General features: G+C 40.8%; 2 protein-coding genes across 3 annotated transcripts; both read left to right on the forward strand.

The window, feature by feature from the left end:
* Positions 1-3129: 3129 nt before the first annotated feature.
* Positions 3130-9547, forward strand: LOC135475106 (ER membrane protein complex subunit 8-like). Its single transcript, XM_064754847.1, has 5 exons — positions 3130-3333; positions 3684-3760; positions 4402-4471; positions 5387-5478; positions 7313-9547. Exons 1-5 carry the CDS (start codon positions 3130-3132, stop codon positions 7464-7466), a joined length of 597 nt encoding a protein of 198 aa, XP_064610917.1. The 3' UTR covers positions 7467-9547.
* A 2818-nt stretch (positions 9548-12365) lies between these two features.
* On the forward strand, positions 12366-18310 carry LOC135474863 (transmembrane protein 42-like). 2 transcript variants are annotated; one of them, XM_064754497.1, is made up of 4 exons: positions 12366-12504; positions 14155-14383; positions 15074-15220; positions 16453-18310. In XM_064754497.1, the coding sequence occupies exons 1-4, from the start codon at positions 12473-12475 to the stop codon at positions 16582-16584; spliced, it is 540 nt and encodes a 179-aa protein (XP_064610567.1). In that variant the 5' UTR covers positions 12366-12472; the 3' UTR covers positions 16585-18310. The 2 variants fall into 2 exon arrangements, with proteins under 2 accessions (XP_064610567.1, XP_064610566.1); XM_064754496.1 differs by having other exon boundaries at positions 12384-12504; positions 14163-14383.
* The last annotated feature ends 2974 nt before the right edge of the window (positions 18311-21284 follow it).

Here is a 21284-nt window from a genome sequence, read left to right on the forward strand (position 1 = left end):
TGGGAATAACTTTCTTCATGTCCCTTAAAACCACTATCTTTTTTTGTAGTTCATGTTTATATTTAACCCACTTAACGAAATAATCGTTGCGGCACACAAGACATGCGGTTTCAATCCCGCGACCAGGTGATTTCTGTACATTCTCCAGCTCATCGTGTTATAGTGCGTCCTTGGTGGCAACAAGCGATCGGTTGGGGGTTCCTGCATGGGTCCGTCCGCGCTGTACACTTAATTGTCCACCAGTATGGAGTGCAAGTCTGTAGGACACGTGAACGAAGTTCGCCAGTAATTCCTCTACCTCCGATGGTTTATCCCGAGCACCCTAGTTTCCTCTTCTCAAAATACATACCGCTACCGCTAATATAAAATTCCCCAGTACACTTATGACGTTTAACAACAATCGTATCGACATGAACACGGTACTAAATCCGCCATGGGGCTTCCTGCAAGGTCTTTTAGCGACCTGAGGATGGTTATGGGTTTCCCCAGCGGGCTCTGCCCGGTTGTCTCTCACCGTATAATGCTGGCCGCCGTCGTATAAGTGAAATATTACGAGTAGGGCGTAAAACAACAATTAAATAAATGAACAAACTAATTCCTGCACTAAGGGACAAAACTCTGTATTTTCTACTACATCTACATGTATGTCCAGTAGTAAGCGACAGGCTGGAGACCCAGATCAGTACCTTCACAGCCAAATTAATGGAATAATTAGTGCTTCCCCATGGCAAAATTTTGTAGAAACTTTCATCCAAATTCGTGCACGACTCTGCCATTATAGGCTACATGCCACATTTTTTTTACAGGCTGCATTATACTATGGCTTCGTTTTGTCCCCAGAGGTTAGAGCAAGGAAACATGACAGTTTGGACAGGTGTCAGCATCATGTGACTGGGTGGGGTGTCATATCTGGTGTCTTTGGCATAATTCTTCTCTGGCAGCGGCACTTTGGAGACCACAAGATGACACAATATATGTATACACGCCTAATGACTCCTCGTAATCATAAAACTGAAAAATATGACTTACAAATCATCAAAATTGTGAAACCGCAACCATATATTCATACATACTATTAACGGACGAATTCCTACTGGAGTTATTTCCCCTTAATTATCATATATATCGGAACACAATGCCTGAGTAACATTGGGCATGTACGCCATCAGTTCAGTTACACATTGGGAAGATGTGAGAAATTCGAACAATATCCTGCAGTCGCATATTTGTTTATTTATCGATTTATTTATTTATGTGTTTATGTATTTATTTATTCATTCTGTTCATTTCATAGTTGGAAGGACCTGAACAGAATTTCAAACCATGCAAACGAAACTATACGTCCATAGACCTGGGGCCTAGGTAACTTGAATCACCGCGCACCACCATAGATAGATTATTCTTTAAGGGTTGAAGATTCTGTGCAGAAAAGATAATTGAGCCAAATGAAAACAATCCATTTTGTGTAAATTTAAAAACAAAAATGTATTATCATCATCAGAATTAAATTTTCAATGTTCTTATATGAGAGCTATTTAAGATAGACGTCTGTCTTAATACCAGATAAGAGCTCATTTTTTTCTTGCCTGTGAATATTTGGTGGTTTCATTCGAAGAGTGCCAATTGGTCTGTAAGACGGTCCGGAAGTTGGAGATTATGTACGTGATTGCCCTAGCGATGGCGAAAACAAAATAGACGCCCCATTTTGAAGCATGGGAAAATGCTCAATCTACCATTGTGGCAGCGACCAGTAATCCTTTTATACACATCCAACAAACACACTATCGCTGACAGCGGTTCAAAATATATTTTTCCATTCTATTTCACATCAGGAGGGCAATTTTCTGTCTTACTAACGAGATCGCGTAGTCTCCCGGGGCATCTTACCGTAATTACAGAATAAGCTACCGGGATATACGTCAGACTATTCATCGGGTGGGACTGATGTACCCTATTATAAAGAAACAACCCATAAATATGTTACACATTGGTCTTTCTCACATCTTATTTAATTGATATTAGACACCTTTAATTCATGAAACTATATGCGTCGTAGGTGCATGTGTAGACCTATTTGTCAATACAGGAAATTTCTACGCCATGTGTTGAAGCTGGACCCTCCTCCATAGGGCTGGATAGCAGTTCCTCAGCTCCAAAGCCTCACCAACACGTACCTCACCTCACAAAAGCATATCACGTTCCGCCGCACCTGTCTATTACAATTAGCATTCTGAATTATATGATGCCGAAAAAGTTTTTAAATAATTTAGAGCTTTAATTAAGAGGGTTAGCGTTTTCAGGTTTCTTGACGATCCGATAATGACTCACACATTCCAGCAATTTGCTGTCTTCGATTAGTTTGGTGATTAGTACATGTAATTTTCTAATACCGGTATTTCGATTAATCTTGATCGATCATGGGCAATATATGTATGCCTGTATTAGTATATTGCGCACCACATTAAGCCATATGTGTCATTAGCCATACTTGTCACTAGTACTTGCACACATGTAGATATACTTTTAAATACAATGCCGTAAACAGCCTATATTTTATAGCATTTCTTATTCTTTTTCTGAACGTTTACTTAAGCAACCAAGATCATCACTATAGCGCATTCGCAAATGTGTTGTTCTCACTCTGGCCGAAAGGTTCCTATTTACCTTTGAGGTCGCTGGTTCGAATCCAGCGCTCACTTGTTCTGCGTTGTCTTTTAATTAAGTGAGACTTTTTGGCAGGCTTTCCGATGCGATTTATTCTGCGCGTTCCTGTGCTCCCGCCCGTAAACATGACTGTAGTCATAAGTGTGAAAAAAGCAGATACGGTGTTAAAACACAAACCGGAGAACACGTGTTTAAATCACACGATCTGTGGTACAGGGCCTATGAGGGACACGAGTTCATAGGAGATCCGCGTGGAGGCGCTGACGCATATACAGGAAGTTGGGGTTAATAATAATAATAATAAAGGCTTCATTCGTCCGACGCTCATGCGCCAAGGCCGTGTATCAACAAGTTTCTAACTCCAACTTCCGATGTATACGCGAGCGTCCCCTCGCGGAACTCCGTGAACTCGAACCCATTCATAGGCCCTTATAGCGGAACCGGAAGTACACAGCACAGTTAAAGATGGCGGAGGTATCCGTAAATACGCGAGCTCATTGTAAACTACTTTTGCACGCCGCTAAATACCCTCACAGAGCCGTCAACGGACTTTTGCTAGCAGAAGACCCCAAATCAAAAGAGAGTCGTAAAGTTAAGATTTTAGACTGCATTCCTCTCTTTCACATAACGCTAGGCCTGGCTCCGATACTGGAAGTGGCGCTAACACAGGTGAGGTGAACAACAACAACACGTGCGACCTGTGAAATATGTTTCTCATTTCTGTCGAATGAAAGAAGCAGTAAATTTGTTACTGGAGCATTGTTAAGACATTGATGGAATTATCCAGAGATTTGACTGTTTCAAAACATCAACTTGAAATAGTGGCCCCTTAATAATAATAATATCTTTATTTCAGACAAAAAAACAGCCCATAGTTATCAATATGACAAAGGAAGAAATAAAAAGAAAAAAAAATTGCCATGACTGAAGAAAAAACTAACCAGGATCTCTGTCCATCAGCATGTAAAACATTCTTTCTCTGTTCATGTATAATGGTTAATTTTAATGTTTGATTTCAGATTGACACATACTGTAAGAGTTGTGGATTGGTAATAGCTGGCTACTACCAAGCTAACTCACATTATTCAGATATCAAGTAAGTACATGTGCTAACTACATTCTATCTTCTCTGGTAGTTTTGAATAGTCTGACACGTCAGTCACCAACAGTTTGAAACCTGTAAAAAAGGATATTGTATAAAGTAAGACTAGCTACCAAACTTCACACATGTCTGGTATAGACACATCCATGCTATAGCTTAGGGCTAGTGTGTCTGTAAACAAGTGGTTGCCTACCTACAAAAATGGGTCATACTCCAGTTATTTTAAGAGAACCTGTGTTGAAAAATCGGGCAAAAAAATCCCAACCGACCTGCCCTAATTTTCGACATAGGGTCAGGCTCTGTCTGAAAATTTTTTTTCAGGATGGGCTGAGCCAAAGTATTTCCCTTTATTTGAAGGACTGTTCTGTTTACAGTATTTTATGAGTTTCTCAGATACTTGCAGTGGTTTCCTCTATTAAAAGCTTGAAGATAAGTAATTTTGGCCTTCTGGTAGCATTATTTTGGATGTGTTTTAGCAGCTGCAATTTGGGCATCATTATATCATACATGTATGGAATGAGGTATGTAAATAACCCAGGTTGTATATTCTTCCTTTTTAAAATACCTCCAGACAATTTTTTGCCAGATTTTGTTTTGTGAGTAAATAAAAAAGCTTACTGTGCTTTGTGTTTCAGGCCAGATCATGTAGCTGCAGTTATAGGGAAAAAACTCCATGAATATTTCAGTGATGCAGTTCTATTTATGGTAAGGTATATTACAATCTTCAAAACTTACAGGGGCCTCCGTGGCTCAGTCGGTTAGCGCGCTAGCACAGCGTAATGACCCAGAAGCCTCTCACCAATGCGGTCGCTGTGAGTTCAAGTCCAGCTCATGCTGGCTTCCTGTCTGGCCCTAAGTGGGAAGGTCTGCCAGCAACCTGCGGATGGTCGTGGGTTTCCCCCGGGCTCTGCCAGGTTTCCTCCCACCATAATGCTGGCCGCCATCGTATAAGTGAAATATTCTTGAGTACGGCGCAAAACACCAATCAAATAAATAAATCAAATCAAATCAAAACTTACAAAATTTCACCCAAATGTTTAGCTTTTTTCAGGCGACTTGTTTTGCTTCATTCTAAATGATGTATCCAGCTTATTGGGCCACTATGGAGATTTTGTGAATAATTTGATACGAGAAACACCTAAGTATTAGCATCAGAAATATAAGTTTATGACCTTTATATGCTTCTATAAGTGTAATTTATGAAATACAGTACTTCAGATATATACATGTATGTACAATTTTTCATGTACAGTATGTTTAGTAGGTACACTGTCTAATGTTGTGTTTGTTTAATATATATGGTGAGAGAATTCATGTGCACTTCCTGGCCTTTCCAGTGCTGAAGTGGGGTAGGTTCAACGGACCGCGCCCATAAACCTGTGTATATGATGTATTCTTGGGATAAGCATTCAGCCGCAGTGAAATTAATAAATGTGTCCTCAAAAAAGTTTTATACCAACTGTCCTGATATTACATGTTTAAAACCAGTTCTGTTCTCTTGAACCTTCCTGGAAATATTTTACAAAAGAGGTAAAAATCTAGATTGACAGCCTGTTGCTGCAGTATTTCCTCAGTGATATTGTGGAGAGTGTTTTCAAGATGTGAGTGAAATGTTTACAGGTTGATAACTCCAAGATGTCATCAGAGAAGGATGGGGATTTGTGCAGGTTATATTACTTGAAAGATACACACTGGGCCTTAGCAGATAAAAAGTGAGTAAGGCACTTGCCAAACTTTGATAATTATTGACCTGCTTGAAGTCCAATGTGGAATTCTTAAATATCCCAGTGATATTCTGATTGGTGGATGATGTCCGTGGGGCAACAACTGCTTTAAATATGGTCATATTTGCATAAAATTTGTGTGCAGATTTTTTTTGTAACTCATCAAATCAATCCCCAAAACCAGCTTGCTTCCCTTTTAATTTTTGCACATTTAGTTTGGGATATACTGTGACGTACTTAATTTTCGTGTATTTCACGGTCAATAATTTACGACGAAAAATAATTCCAGTGAAAAAATATGCAGTATTGAATCACATACTACAGGTAGTAGTAATAATGAAGTGAAATCTTTTGCTTGTTGTGCTAAGAAAGCCTGACGGGCCAGTTAAATGTTTTAACAGCAGGAAAGGGAAATTATGGTTTAAATATATACAAACTCTGGTGCTAAGGCTTCGTGGGTATAAAACAAAGTGGGAGTTTATTCGTCTTTAGTTTGATCAATCTTCACTATGCCTGTAAAGTGAAAGAAAAGTAGATACCAGCACGTGCTGGCTTCTAATGAATGTCCCTCTGATACCCGCTTTCCCATTGGCTGTGTCTCTCCTGTGGTCCAATGAGTGAGCTTCTACCACGCTGTGAAATGTGTACAACAACACAATGGTTGTTCGACAGATTCTGACCTGCTACACAGGACGGTTAAAACTGAAACAATGCAAAACTTAGCGTGTTGCTTGATAAGGAATGAGTGACTGGCGCTGATAATGGTGAATTCATAGGTTTTTGCGTTGAACTGCTCAAAAGGTGACAGGTCACTTTGCCAGGTGTTTAAAAGTGCTCATCAGTGATTCGAAAAGAAGTGACACCTGTTTGAGTACTGCTCACAGTAGGTGCAAAGGTAATCTTACATAGTGATAATCCATCCCCCATTGTTTTGATCTATGATCCAGATCACGAGGATTAGTGACGCCACAAGAAACAAAGGAGGAATAAAGCCACCCATTATGATACCTGTTTGATGTGCTTGAATAATTTCGGCCATATATCTTGGAAGATTTTAAGATTTGTTTTTCAGTAATCTCTCAGATACATGAATTGAATTCCTGCGAACATATTTTTGGAGAAAATCTTCGAAAATAATTTCCAGCGAATAACTTTACAGTAACTTATCTGAATTTGGTTTGTTGTTGGTTTGTCGAAGTACCTGTGTGACTGAAAAAGTTTGTTGTGATATGAACCATTTAAATAAAATGTGTAGGTTAGCAGATGAATGAACCAGAAGCCTTTCACTGATGCAGTTGCTGTGAGTTCAAGTGTGGCTTCCTCTTGGCATCAGCATTGTGCTGGCCGTTGTCCCAAAAGTGAAATATTCTTTCTATTCGGCGTAAAACACTGGTCAAAGAAATGAATAAATAAAGCTCAAAACAAAGGATATCCTAATTCTTCAACCTGTTGGCGTAGAAAAGGGCAACTTTCAGTGAGATTTATGCACATTTTTAATTTGCTTTCAGAGAGAAAGCTACATTGGTTTGGTTGACCAATTTCAGAACTTCACAAAAATTATTTTATCAGTCTACGCTGAATAATGTTCTAAGAATATGCTTGAATAAGCACTTTGCAAACATGTGAAAAGGTTAAAGAATGACAGTGATACTAGAATATGTGGTTGTTTTTTGTTAAGTTTTCAAAAATCTTGTGTTATGCAGGTGTGCATTTGAAATTTTTGTGGATAATTATTGACTTTTTGATAGTCTAATTAATGCTGTTAAATTTCAGAGTTTTCTTTTTGGTGTATTTTGACATTGTGTCTTCTTGTGTTGGACAGGTATATGGTGGAAGAAGGTGCGGTGTCTATAGGAGCGTCGCTGATGAGGTCAGAAGCATCGCGGTCGTTAGTAGATTATGATAATCATATGGATAATATTACGATGGATTGGAGAAACACGGAAATCAATAGCTTGATTGAGAAATGCACATAGAGTTCTTGTTGGTCAGACAAGAGTGAGAACATTGTGTCTGTTGAATTATGTTGACTTAATATGGATACATGTATATAACACATTGGGGACCTCTGTCCACCTTATGCCACTCTGTCCAAATATGACAATGGCCTGTTACCAGTAGCCCAAGGAATTAGGCATTGCATCTTTCATATACTGAGGATATAAACCTCCTTAAAGAGGACCTTTATCTTTAGTATTCATATAATGTGTAATTTGTTAGGCTGTATTGCTGTGAAATTATATGTGGATCGGCCCTCCAAAGTGAGTCAATGTAAGTCAACCCCTCTACACTCCAGACTCACCACAACAACCTGACTCTCCCTCCAAACCCTACCTGACTGCCTCTCCCCAGAATTCAACACCTGGGCCTCCATGACCGAGGGGGTTAACTGGCCAGCCCAGCGTAGTGACACTGGAGCCTGTCACCAGTGTGGGTGCTGTGAGTTCAAGTTGGCTTTCTCTCCGGCCTAGGTGGGAAAGTTTCCTCCCACCATTCTGCTGGCCGCTGTCGTATGAGTGAAATATTCTTAAGTATGGCATAAGACACCAATCAAATAAATAAATAGGTAAATGTTCAGGTTTTCATTGGTAGGGACAGAATTGTTACAGTTAAGCCACTTGTTTGTGTACAAATTTGTTTGGTTTAGTGTGACCTCATGTCCAGGTATTTAGTATGCATCACAGACAGTTATAACAATGAATTTACATTGATTAAGTTCCTAGTGCACAACTTATTCTCCGAATATTTAATATAATTTTTTTTTCTCATAAGTTATCTCCCTTTGTACCAAGATAGATGTTAACAATTCTGTTTGTACACTGTTATATCTGCATGTTATCTGTACATGTGTTGATGTTTAAAGAAAATCTACCTGTACATGTAGCTGTGAAACTCAGTTTTACAGTTCTTTTGTTTCTGTTTGGACTTTTCTGGAAAACGCTGTAGTTTCCTTCAAGCCTGTCCTGTTTAAAGCTTGTTATGACTTTGGTTCACTTAGACAGTTTTTTTTTTTTTTGAATACTCAGGCTTTTGGTGGACCTGTCATAAAATTAATACTGTTCTGTAATTCTTCTAATTTTTAGGACAGATAGCAGTGCTGAATTCCAAAAAAAAAAAATGTTTGGAAAATCGAAAATATCCACATGTTGTTTATTAGATGGACTAATCCTGTGACAAAAGTGAAACAGTGTATTGCTATTACAACTATATCTCTTAAAAGGACTAAAAATTACAAGAATTACAATATGAACTTGGCGGTGATCTTTGTGCTATGTAGCTAACACTTGTAGGACTGTGAAAGACCTTAACATCGGGGAGTTTTTATACTAGACTCCAGTAAAAATGCCCTGAAGCCCAAGTCAGATTTTATCACAGTGATTATCGTAGTGTGAGCAGTGGTATAAACAGTCAATGTCACATTTTCACTGAGAACAAATGAGCATCAAAAATGTTTGCACAGATAGCATGATTTTGTAACTCAATCCTTGTTGCTAGATGTATGTTCAGTTAACCTACTGTTACACTACATCACTGATTGGTTGTATTGTCCGCATCACTTGGAAATTATTAAAGTGGTGACAGGTCATTCCTGAGATACGTTTATGAAGAATTGTTAATCAGTGAATTATCTTAAAGTATAAAATGACAGTAAAAACCCAAACTTTAGGTTTTCCCCCATGGGGTGGGTGGGATTTGATGCCCTCAAGGAAAAACATTAATATGAATATCATTGGCATATGTAGTGGTTTAGTCTAAAAGTATGTTAATACTTACTTCATTCAGATGTATTTATAACCATTTCTGTTCCCATACAAGTATTGATTGGTCCATTGCATGTGTCTAGTGAAAAGTTAAGTTAATCATTTCTGGTTGGCAGAAAATGTTATGTGATCATTTTCTTGTTTGTGAGATTTAGTCGGTCAGTGGATGAACAGGTGACAACAGAGAACCACTGTGATTGGTGCAGATCGTCACATCTTCATAATGTCTATGCTGTCTACTTTGTTTTTTATTTCAACACCAGAAGATGGTAATAAATGATCATCTTGTGTTATCCAGAACCATTGCATTGTTTGTCTTGTGAAGTTTGTCTTGTGAGAAAAACAACCACTGAGCTGCACACGGTTTACCTATCTGTCTTAGGTGACAACAGTCTTATACTTTCTGTTTTAAAGGCAAAAAAAGATCAAAAAATAGAATAAAAATAAGTATAGAATATGGTTTGAAATAGGTTGTTAGGTAGGAAAGCAGTATGTAGAGATTATCATGATACTGTGTGACAGCTATAATGTATCAACACCAAGTTGTCTGATGTTAGGCTGATGGAACAGCACGGCCTGAGATAATGAGAGTTCATGTAACTTGGCAAAACACACACAGTCAGGATGATCTTTTTATCTTCATGATGTACAGGCAGAGTTTTTCTCTGACGTATGGTAAATGGCCTAAAATTTTGCCTATGACAGTTATAGTCTAAGTTAAAGTTGTTACTAGATTCTCAGATTTCGGTTGATCTGACAAAGTTGTTTTGAGGTTTGTTTAGAACTGGAAGATGTAAGTTTCAGCACCAAAACTAATGTTTTACAACATCTATTTACATGTACATGTATCTCTACATTGCACTTTTTGGGGCAAAAGTTAATGTCATTTACTGCACTGGTGTTTGAGTCAAGTCAGCTTTCAGGTAGAGGAAGTTGGAGCACAAAGTATGATATCTCCCACCTGGGATAAAATCGTGTCATACTAAACACTTTGGGAATTGCACTTTTTGCTAAATCACTTATTGCTCAGCACAGAAATGTTAGAACAAGGAAACAGTCGACTGTTTGGCCCAATGTCAGTTTAATGTGACTGGGTGGAGTGTCATGTCTGACGTCTTCGGCATGATATGTCAGTAGCGGAAGTCCTTAGGTGGCATGGATCGGCCCTATCACAAGAGGACATAGTGCATGACGACTCCTCATCTTATGACTGAAAAGGTACGATATGAAAACTGAGAGTAAACCTGTAACCATGGAAAATAATTGTAGAATCTTCTTACTTGTGACACATCTGAGACATACTTGTGACACACCTGGGGCATACTTGTGACACACCTGGGATATGTTTGTGACACATCTTGGACATACGTTTGACACCCCTGGGATATACTTGTGACACATCTGGGATATACTTGTGATACACCTAAGGCATACTTGTAACATATTTGGGACAAACTTGTGACACCTGGGTTATATTTGTGACATGCCTTGGACATACTTGTGACACACCTGGGATAGACTTGTGACAAACAAAGGACATACTTGTGGCACACCTGTGATATACTTGTGACACATCTGGGATATAGTTGTGATATGCCAAGGGCATGATTGTGAAACATCTGGGACATACTTGAGATAAATGTAGGACATACTTGTCCTGTGATACACCTGGGACACACTTGTGACACCTGGGATATACTTGAGACACACCTGGGATACATTTGTGACACAGCTAGGACTTACTTGTGACATACCTGGGATGTACTTGTGACACACCTGGGATACACTTGTGACACACCTAGGACTTACTTGTGACACACCTGGGATGTACTTGTGACACACCTGGGATGTACTTGTGACACACCTGAGATACACTTGTGACACACCTAGGACATGCTTGTGACTCACCTGGGAAAGTTCACACACACACAGTTCAGTGCTCAAGGTTATCCCAGATGCAGTTCCAAGCTCAGTTGAATGGAGTGAAATCAAGGGAAGTCTTCTGAATGCTGATATGTTTATACATGTGATGTTACAGTGAGTATGGCATATTCAGCGAGTTAACTCACTGGATATTCGACCTTCAAGTTCAGTAATAGTATTTTATTGTAGAGAGGTACTGTAAGGTAAAACTAGGATATACTTGACATTTTATCATTAAAATCTGCCAGATCCAGGTCATATCCATAAATTCAAACTATTGGCATGTGTGTACATGTAGCGATAGCCTACATGAACTAGTGAATTCTTCGAACTAGTCCTGTTGCTCATGGAAAGACACAATGACAGATCTGGTATCCTTGTTGACCGTGGGTGGTGGTTTCCTTCCTGCATGGTGTACTTGCCATTATCCATAGGAGCCTCTCACTAATGCAGTCACTCTGCGTTTTAAGACCAGCTCATGCTGTCTTCACTAATGTAATCGCGATAAATTCAAGTCCAGCTCATGCTGGCTTCCTCTCTGGGCATTTTTATCTGCCGGGAACAAGCAGATGGTCGTGGGTTTCCTCTGGGCTCTGCGTGATTTCCTCCAATCAAAATGTTGGCCACCGTCATATAAGAGAAATATTCTTGAGTACGGCATGAAATACCAGTCATATAAATAATAAACTTTTCATAGATCAGGTGATTAAGTAAGGCAGCACTAAATATGGTCTCATGTTAATAAAGATGAATGTCATGTGGATCTGATGACAGCAATGTGGATTTATTTGTCTGACTGGTTTTTACTGTTGTGTTCAAGAATTTCTCACTTATACAATAGTGGCTGAAAGGTGGGGAAAAAACTGTAAACCATCACCTTTTCCTATGTACCGGTACTGTACTTGACAAACCTGACTTACCGGATACTAGATCTGATGACGTATTCGTAAAATAATGTTGAAAATTTATGTTAAATTAGATGTTGTAGCAATATTCCTTTTTGCAAGGAAAGAGAAATGCAAGCAAACGATGAGTATGTGATATTGAAGGCAAATGTAAATGACATAGATTTTTTTTATTAGTGAAATAGACACAGCAAGGAGGAAAGACTACCTCTTTGAATAGCGTTGAAGGGACATAACTCTAGAGGGCATATCAACTGTCGCGTGTGTGCGGGTACACTGGCGTGATACCGAAAATGGACGTTCGCTGAAGCGTGAAGGAATTCACATTTTACGCCTCCATTGGGAAATGCTGCTTACATTAACATGTCGCGAGTATGTGACAAGAGACGATAAATGGCTGGGAAACTTGCGGCGAAACGAAACGAGTATGGCTTACGAAATCTCAGTGTTTATAGTAACACGAAAAATGGGACCCGTATAATCTGGTTCAGGCTATATCATGTGTAGCCAAACTGTGGCCGTAGATATCCTGTTTATGCTTACGGACAGATAACCCTTGATAACTGTGTTCGCTTTGTTATGTTTGGAAATATGCGATCGCCGCCCAAATGTCAAAAACCGAACGTAGAAATCCAGGGCTAGTGGCCTCTTAAATTATGTAACACGAAGTGTTGAGAGCGTTACTGCTTCTAATGTGTAGGATCGATGGCAAGGACATTTACTGCATGTTCACACACGCATAAAAACTTTCCTATCGTAAATTGATATCAACCATAATCAACTGATCTATTTTGAGTCTCGCCGAGAACATGACAACTGCACAAATTCACAAAATAAAAACATTTTCAGACACTACACCCACTGTGGCCTCCATCTCGTTCTGATAGTTGTCCATACAAGCCATGTGGTCAACCTGAGCACAGAAAAAAGTATGGTCGTTCAAGGGAGATAATACTTATGGCAGTCAGTATAGTAACACCAGGCAGGCCTATTCTCCCATTTGGTAACTTCCCTCCCTGTGACATCAGATGGCGCTGTTCTCTTCAGTCTTGTTCGTTCTCACAAGTGATCAAAAAGGGACCAGACAGATTAAGACCACAGTGGGTGTAATGTCTGAAAATGTATTTATTTGGTGAATTTGTAAGGTTGGCACGGGTCGGTTTTGGTTGGAAGATATTTAGAACATGTTAGTTGATTATGGGGCCTCTCAGTTGATGTCGATTTACACTGGGAAGTTTTAATGTGCCTGTGAAGATGCGTTAAATGTTCCTTACCGTTGATCCGACACATTAGAAGCAGTTTCCCTCTGTAAGGCTTACAACACTTTGTGTTGCTTGGTTTAAGAGTTGTGCCACTCTGCAACTATCTCACCACACGCCAGTAATTTGTCATATGGGGCCTAATACTAGGGCTACCTGGGTTAGCATTGTTATAGACCATATTGAGTTATGGATAGATAAGAGCTCCTGTGTATTGTCCAGTCATTAAGCTGACTCTCATCATGAACAAGTGAAATATCCTCATGCCTCAGTCCAGTGTAAGTGTTAACTACATCTGTAATCTGAGTGAATTGATAATTTTTTCTTAAATTAATTGCACTGAGAGATTATGAACGGGCAGGGAGATATGACAGTATTGTGACATCTACAGGATAGAGTGTATAGATGTTACAAAACAACCATGGGTAAAAATAAATAGCTCTCTGGTTCATGAAAAAGATAAAGGGCAAGATTTATATATTGGCTTTGTAGAAAAGTGTTTTATTCTTTATGCTTTTCATTATGAACATACTGTATTTTTTGCATTTTTGTGATGGCTGGTCTTATTTGTCTCTTCTTGGACTCTTTTGGCCAAAGTGTTCCGTTCACCATAGATGATGGTCTGATAAGGTGGAAGCTGATTTAGAAGGCTTGTCCATTACCAGGCATGCTCTCTGGTGGTATTTAAAATTAAAAAGTTACTTATTTTAGTACAGTATTTTATTGCATATTTCTGGTTTTCAAGAAACCAAACTTGATCTACATTGTATGCCAAACATTACACATAGTTGTATGCATAGTTTTCACTATTCATAGCCTTACAGGGTTGTCAGAAGAGGGAGTGGTGAAGCAGCCTGTGGGTGAGCATTCGTCAGACCTATCCTCCTGCTCCCTGGGGTTTGGGTACGCAAGCGTGGCTGGGCTGATGGGAGCATTAGCATCTGTGGGGGCCAAATTGGCATTGTCAGCAGAGGAAGCTGTGCAAGACGTCTGTGACTCCATGGTTCATTCCTCTTACATCCTGCTGGACGTACAGTGTGAAACAGTGAGTTATTGTGTCTTGTGATTAGTGTTTATACTGGTATATATTGTTTGTGTTTACATGTGACGCAGTGAGGCAGTCAAAATGTTTTGAGCCGCTCTATGATATAAAACTTAAGTAGACTCTAGGAAAGCTTTTTAATTTGGGTGCCTTTTTAGCAGTTTGGACTACATGGTAATATTAAGAAAGATTTTAAATTTTCTGTTAGTCTAAATGTCCAAGTTAGATTTACTTAAGCTTCAGTATAATGAATACTGAATGCATTGACATATGAAGTGACATAGTTGTAACGTAAACTTAGTTAAGGTTTCATGTAGTTACACATAGTCCAAAACCAAACCACAATATGGGGTAGCCATATTGTGAAGCAATAATTGTATACTGTATGGTTCATTAGCTGATGAGAGGGCAGGCTTCCAGGAAATCCTAGGTCATCGACACAAACCTTACGTAGTGCCCTCGTGTAGCTGACATACCTGTGGCAGTAGACACAGAGATCAAGATGACTATGGAAGGGATTGAAGGCCATACAAAATTACCTCCAGACACTGAAGAGCTCAGGGTCCAACTAGCCGAACATGACTGCCCCAGGTAATGGTGTCTACTATATTTATGACTGGTCTACAAAAGATTGTTAGAAAAATCATTAATATGATTAACAGAAATCTTACAAATTGTGGTTTTGTGTTTCAGGTCACGGGGTCAATACGTGTGCTCTCTGGGGCAGTCCTGCTCGTAGCCAACATTCTCATGTGGGTCTTCTTCACCAAGTCCTTGCGTATTTGTTCCTCCTCTGTGGAGGCTACCATTACCAACACAGCAGTCAACTTTTTTGCATCGGTAAGGAAATGCTCTTTGCAGAACCATTAATTGGGCCACATATAATATTTATGGTTTATGGTAATACTGTAAATGCCTTTTTATTCGCGGGCACAAACTTTCACGGATTTATTAAGAAGACACATTCGCAGGAATCAACTTTGGTGGATCTTAACAGAATTTTTGGACAACTGATAAACGAATATCAATCTTAAATACAGAAACATCAGGTAATAAAACAACTCCAGCATTCAAGTAACAATGTTATCACTTTTAACTTGTTTCCACCTGGAAGATGTGACAAAAATTCTATACAATAGAGTAATAGAGTAGTGATCAGACAAAGAAAGTTAATCCTCCTAAGCTTTTAATCTTTTGATTTACAAGATGAAGCCCTTACTTGCTGCGTGAGCAAATATTCGTGTCACTCACTCTGGGAGACGACGAAGGATTAAATGTGATGTAAATAAATCCCACTGTTTAATTCTCATGCATCAGCGGTGTGAAACTTTGAATGAACTGTGACAGACTTGACTAAATTTCTCAGAAATCAACGCGATTCTCATGCATCAGCAGTGTGAAACTTTGAATGAACTGTGACAGACTTGACTAAGTTTCTCAGAAATCATCGGGCGTGTTGGATAGTGATCTGACTGGAAGGCAAGTACAGTCAATAAAAAAACAGCCTCTCTCTATGTATATTGTATTACATACACACGCCCAGTACAAATTATCGATTTGTATGTCTGTATCCGCGGCAATAAATCAACAACAACAATGTTGCAATGTGGCGATACTTGGATGGAGCTAAGCCTCCTTAAAAGAAATCAAGATTAATTGTCGATCAGTTAAGCTGGATTTGTGAAAGCCGAAATACATTCTAATTAGGCATTTCTAATTAACATGTTTTAAAAAGTATTAGAACTGTAGTGCTTGTTAACGAATTCCAAACTTTAAAGCATACTACATTAATGAATTACTTACATGGGTTTTACATTCGATGGTGCTTATTTTCGCAGAAATGTGTTTGCCGCGAAATCCACGAATGTTAGTACCACACAAATAAAAATGCATTTACAGTATCAGCCCTTAACTGCTTAAAGGAAAAGACAGCTATTGTCAAATAAGGATGTTAACAAGATATGTATGATATACCATACAAGGGAGGGTTTCATTAAGTAAAATGAAATGCACAATTCCTAAAAGTGTTGTTTCCTTTATTTCTTTAAAATGAGTCTTTCTATTTGTTTCAGGGCCTGTGTGGCTTTCTTTTGTTTCATGAGCGGTTGCCCCCTCTTTGGTGGTGTGGAGCCTCACTCATTGTTTTAGGCCTTCTCTTCCTGAACAAAGGTTCCAGAACACACCACAGGGAAAAGACAGACTAAACCCACTACTGTATATTATGATATCAAAGGCATTTTTTAATCTGTGGGAAACATGTACTGGAAGATTTTTTAGTCCAATTTAGAAAGAGATACTTTTTACAGATATGACATAGTGACAGTCATCAGTGGTCAGGGAAATGTGGTAGATTTATACGCTGCTTTTATGGTGAGCAGACTTGCAAACCGAAAAGACTGGGCATAGATTTTTGGAAAATTTGTCTCTGCTCTCAGTGCCAGTCTGAAGGTTGATCATGCCAATTGCTCTATTTTGTCTAGAAATATCAGCCCAAAAGCTTTATCAGGATGTAAACCAGTTGCCCAGATGCAAGTTGAAAAGCCTTGATTGAATGCCAGCACAATGGTTGGATATAGTCAGATATTAATAGAGATTGGTCTTGACATCAACCTGATGGTTTACCATTGTGTCATGGCGTTATTTCATGGGCTGATCTTGGTGCCTGTCCGAAGGTTAGACAGGATGTCAGCCCCATATTTAGTAAGGGTGTCAACCCAAAGGTTAATGATGATGTCTGTCTAAAGGTTAGTAAGGATGAAAGTCCAAAGGTTTGTAAGGAGGTCAGCCCAAAGCTTAGTCAGGATGTCAACCCAAAGGTTAGTCAGGATGCCAGTCCAAAGGTTAGTCAGGATGCCAGTCCAAAGTTTTGTCAGGATGTCAGCCAAAAGGTTAGTCATGATGTCTGTCCAAAGGTTAGTCAGGATGCCTGTTCAAAGGTTAGTCATGAAGTCTGTCCGAAGGTTTGTCAGAATGTCAGCCCAAAGGTTGGTCAGGATGTCAGCCCAAAGGTTAGTCATGATGCCACTCCAAAGGTTAATCAGGATGTCAGCTCAAGGTTAGTCAGGATGCCTGTCCAAAGGTTAATCAGGATGTCAGCCCAAAGGTTGGTCATGTCAGCCCAAGGTTAGTCTGGATATTAGCCCAAAGTTTAGTCATGATATCATCCCAAAAGTTGATCATTATTGCAGTTTAAATGCGAGTACAAAGGTTTGTCATCATGTCAGTCCAAAGGTTAGTCATGATATCAGCCCAAAGGTTAATCATGATGTCAGCCCAAAGGTTAGTCATGGTATCAGCCCAAATGTTAATCATGAAGTCAGCTCAAAGGTTAGTCATGATGTCAGTCCAAATGTTAGTCAGTATGTCAGGTTAATCATGATGTCAGCCCAAGTGTTAGTCATGATGTCAGCCCAAATGTTAGTAATGATGCCAGCCCAAATGGTGGTCAGGATTTTAGCCCAAAGGTTGCTCATGATGTTAGCCAAAAAGACTGGCAATATCAGCCTAAAGATTTGTCATGATGTTAGGCCAAAGGTTGGTCAAGTTAGCCCAAAGGTTGGTCAAGTTAGCACAAAGGTTGATCATGATGTTAGTCCAAAGGCTTGTGATGATGTTAACCTAAAGGTTTTGTCATGATGTTAGCCCAGAGTTGGTTATCTTAGACCAAAGGTTGGTCATGAGGTTAGGCCAAAGGTTGATAATGATGTTAGCCCAAAGGCTGGCCATGATGTTGGCCCAAAGGCTGTCATGTTGTTAGCCCAAAGGCTGGCCATCGTTAGCCCAAAGGCTGGTCATGTTGTTAGCCCAAAGGCTGGTAAGGTTGTTAGCCCAAAGGCTGGCCATCGTGTTAGCCCAAAGGCTGGTCGTGTTGTTACCCCAAGGGCTGGCCATGGTGTTAGCCCAAAGGCTGGCCCTATTAGCCCAATGGCTGGCCATGTTAGCCCAAAGGCTGGTCATGTTGTTAGCCCAACGGCTGGCCATCGTGTTAGCCCAAAGGCTGGTCATGTTGTTAGCCCAAGGGCTGGCCTTGGTGTTAGCCCAAAGGCTGGTCATGTTCTTAGCCCAAGGGCTGGCCATGTTAACCCAAAGGCTGATCATGTTAGCCCAAAGCTTGGCCATGTTAGCCCAAAGCTTGGCCATGTTAGCCCAAAATCCAATCATGTTGTTAGCCCAAAGGCTGGCCATGTTAGTCCAAAGGCTGGTCATGTTGTTAGTCCAAAGGCTGGTCATGGTGTTAGCTCAAAGTCTGGCCATGTTGTTAGCCCAAAGGCTAGCCATGTTGCCAGCCCAAAGGCTGGTCATGTTAGCCCAAAGGCTGACCATGTTGTTAGCCCGAAGGCTGACCATGTTGCCAGCCCAAAGGCTGGTCGTGTTGTTACCCCAAAGGCTGGTCGTGTTGTTAGCTCAAGGGTTGGTCATGTTGTTAGCGCGAGGGTTGGTCATGTTGTTAGCGTGAAGGTTGGTCATGTTGTTAGCTCAAGGGTTGTTAGCTCAAGGGTTGGTCGTCTTGTTAGCTCAAGGGTTGGTCACGTTGTTAGCTCAAGGGTTGGCTGTGTTGTTAGCTCAAGGGTTGGTCGTGTTGTTAGCTCAAGGATTGGTCATGTTGTTAGCTTGAGGTTTGGTCATGTTGTTAGCTGAAGGGTGGGTCATGCTGTTAGCTGGAGGGTTGGTCGTGTTGTTAGCCCAAAGGCTGGTCGTGTTGTTACCTCAAGGGTTGGTCATGTTGTTAGCTCAAGGGTTGTTAGCTCAAGGGTTGGTCATGCTGTTGGCTCGAGGGTTGGTCGTGCTGTTAGCTCGAGGGTTGGTCGTGTTGTTAGCTCAAGGGCTGGTCGTGTTGTTAGCTCAAGGATCGGTCATGTTGATAGCTCGAGGTTTGGTCATGTTGTTAGCTCAAGGGTTTTTAGCTCAAGGGTTGGTCGTGCTGTTAACTCAAGGGTTGGTTGTGTTGTTAGCTCAAGGGTTGGTCATGTTGTTAGCTCAAGGGTTGGTCGTGCTGTTAGCTCAAGGGTTGGTCGTGTTGTTAGCTCAAGGGTTGGTCAAGTTGTTAGCTCGAGGGTTGGCTGTGTTGTTAGCTCGAGGGTTGGTCGTGCTGTTATCTCGAGGGTTGGTCATGTTGTTAGCTCGAGGTTTGGTCATGTTGTTAGCTTAAGGGTTGGTCATGTTATCTGGAGGGTTGGTCATGTTGTTGGCTCAAGGGTTGGTCATACTGTTAGCTCGAGGGTAGGTCATGTTGTTAGCTCGAGGTTTGGTCATGTTGTCAGCCCAAAGGTTAATCATGATGTCAGCCCAAATGTTAGTCATGGTGTCAGTCCAAATGTTAGTCATGATGTCAGGCCAGACATTAGTCATGATTTCAGCCCAAAGGTAGTCATGATGTGTGTCCAAAGGTTGGTCATGATGTTAGCCCAAAGCTGGCCAGGATGTTAGCCCAAAGGTTGCTCATGATGTTAGCCAAAAAGACTGGCAATATCAGCCTAAAGATTTGTCATGATGTTAGGCCAAAGGCTGGTCATGTTAGCCCAAAGGTTGGTCATGTTAGCACAAAGGTTGATCATGATGTTAGTCCAAAGGCTTGTGATGATGTTAACCTAAAGGTTTTGTCATGATGTCAGCCCAGAGTTGGGCCAAAGGTTGATAATGATGTTAGCCCAAAGGCTGGCCATGATGTTAGCCCAAAGGCTGGCTTTGAAAGCCAGAGGTTGGCCATGTTAGCCAAAGCTTGGCCATGTTAGTTCAAAAGCTGGTCATGTTGTTAGTCCAAAGGCTGGTCATGGTGTTGGCCCAAAGGCTGGTCATGTTGTTAGCCCAAAGACTGGCCATCGTGTTAGCCCAAAGGCTGGCCATGTTGTTAGCCCAAGGGCTGGCCATCGTGTTAGCCCAAAGGCTGGCCCTGTTAGCCCAACGGCTGGCCATGTTAACCCAAAGGCTGATCATGTTAGCCCAAAGCTTGGCCATGTTAGCCCAAAGCTTGGCCATATTAGCCCAAAATCCAATCATGTTGTTAGCCCAAAGGCTGGCCATGTTAGTCCAAAGGCTGGTCATGTTGTTAGCCCAAAGGATGGTCATGTTGTTAGTCCAAAGCCTGGTCATGGTGTTGGCCCAAAGGCTGGTCATGTTGTTAGCCCAAAGGCTGGCCATCGTGTTAGCCCAAAGGCTGGCCATGTTGTTAGCCCAAGGGCTGGCCATGTTAGCCCAAAGCTAGGCCATATTAGCCCAAAATCCAATCATGTTGTTAGCCCAAAGGCTGGCCATGTTAGTCCAAAGGCTGGTCATGTTGTTAGCCCAAAGGATGGTCATGTTGTTAGCCCAAAGGCTGGCCATGTTGCTAGCCCAAAGGCTGGTCATGGTAGCCCAAAGGCTGACCATGTTGTTAGCCCAAAGGCTGACCATGTTGCTAGCCCAAAGGCTGGTCATGTTAGCCCACAGGTTGATCATGTTATCTCAAAGGCTGGCCATGATGTTGGCCCAAAGGCTGATCATGTTGTTAGCCCAAAGGCTGGCCATCGTGTTAGTCCAAAGGCTGGCCATCGTGTTAGTCCAAAGGCTGGCCATCGTGTTAGCCCAAAGGCTGGCCATCGTGTTAGCCCAAAGGCTGGCCATCGTGTTGTTAGCCCAAAGGCTGGTCGTGTTGTTAGCCCAAAGGCTGGTCGTGTTGTTAGCTCAAGGGTTGGTCATGTTGTTAACTCGAGGGTTGGTCATGTTGTTAGCTCAAGGGTTGGTCATGTTGTTAACTCAATGGTTGGTCTTGTTGTTAGACAAAAGGCTTGTCATGATGTTGCCAAAAGACCAATCATTATGTTAGTCCAAAAGGTATTTATTTGTGTCAGTCCAGTGTCTACTTTTGATGTCTTTATGCTACAGCATTGATGATGTGAATGATATTCTGATCATATAGAAAATTCAC

Source organism: Liolophura sinensis, chromosome 9, assembly GCF_032854445.1.
Source record: "Liolophura sinensis isolate JHLJ2023 chromosome 9, CUHK_Ljap_v2, whole genome shotgun sequence".
Classification (NCBI taxonomy): Eukaryota; Metazoa; Mollusca; class Polyplacophora; order Chitonida; family Chitonidae; genus Liolophura; species Liolophura sinensis.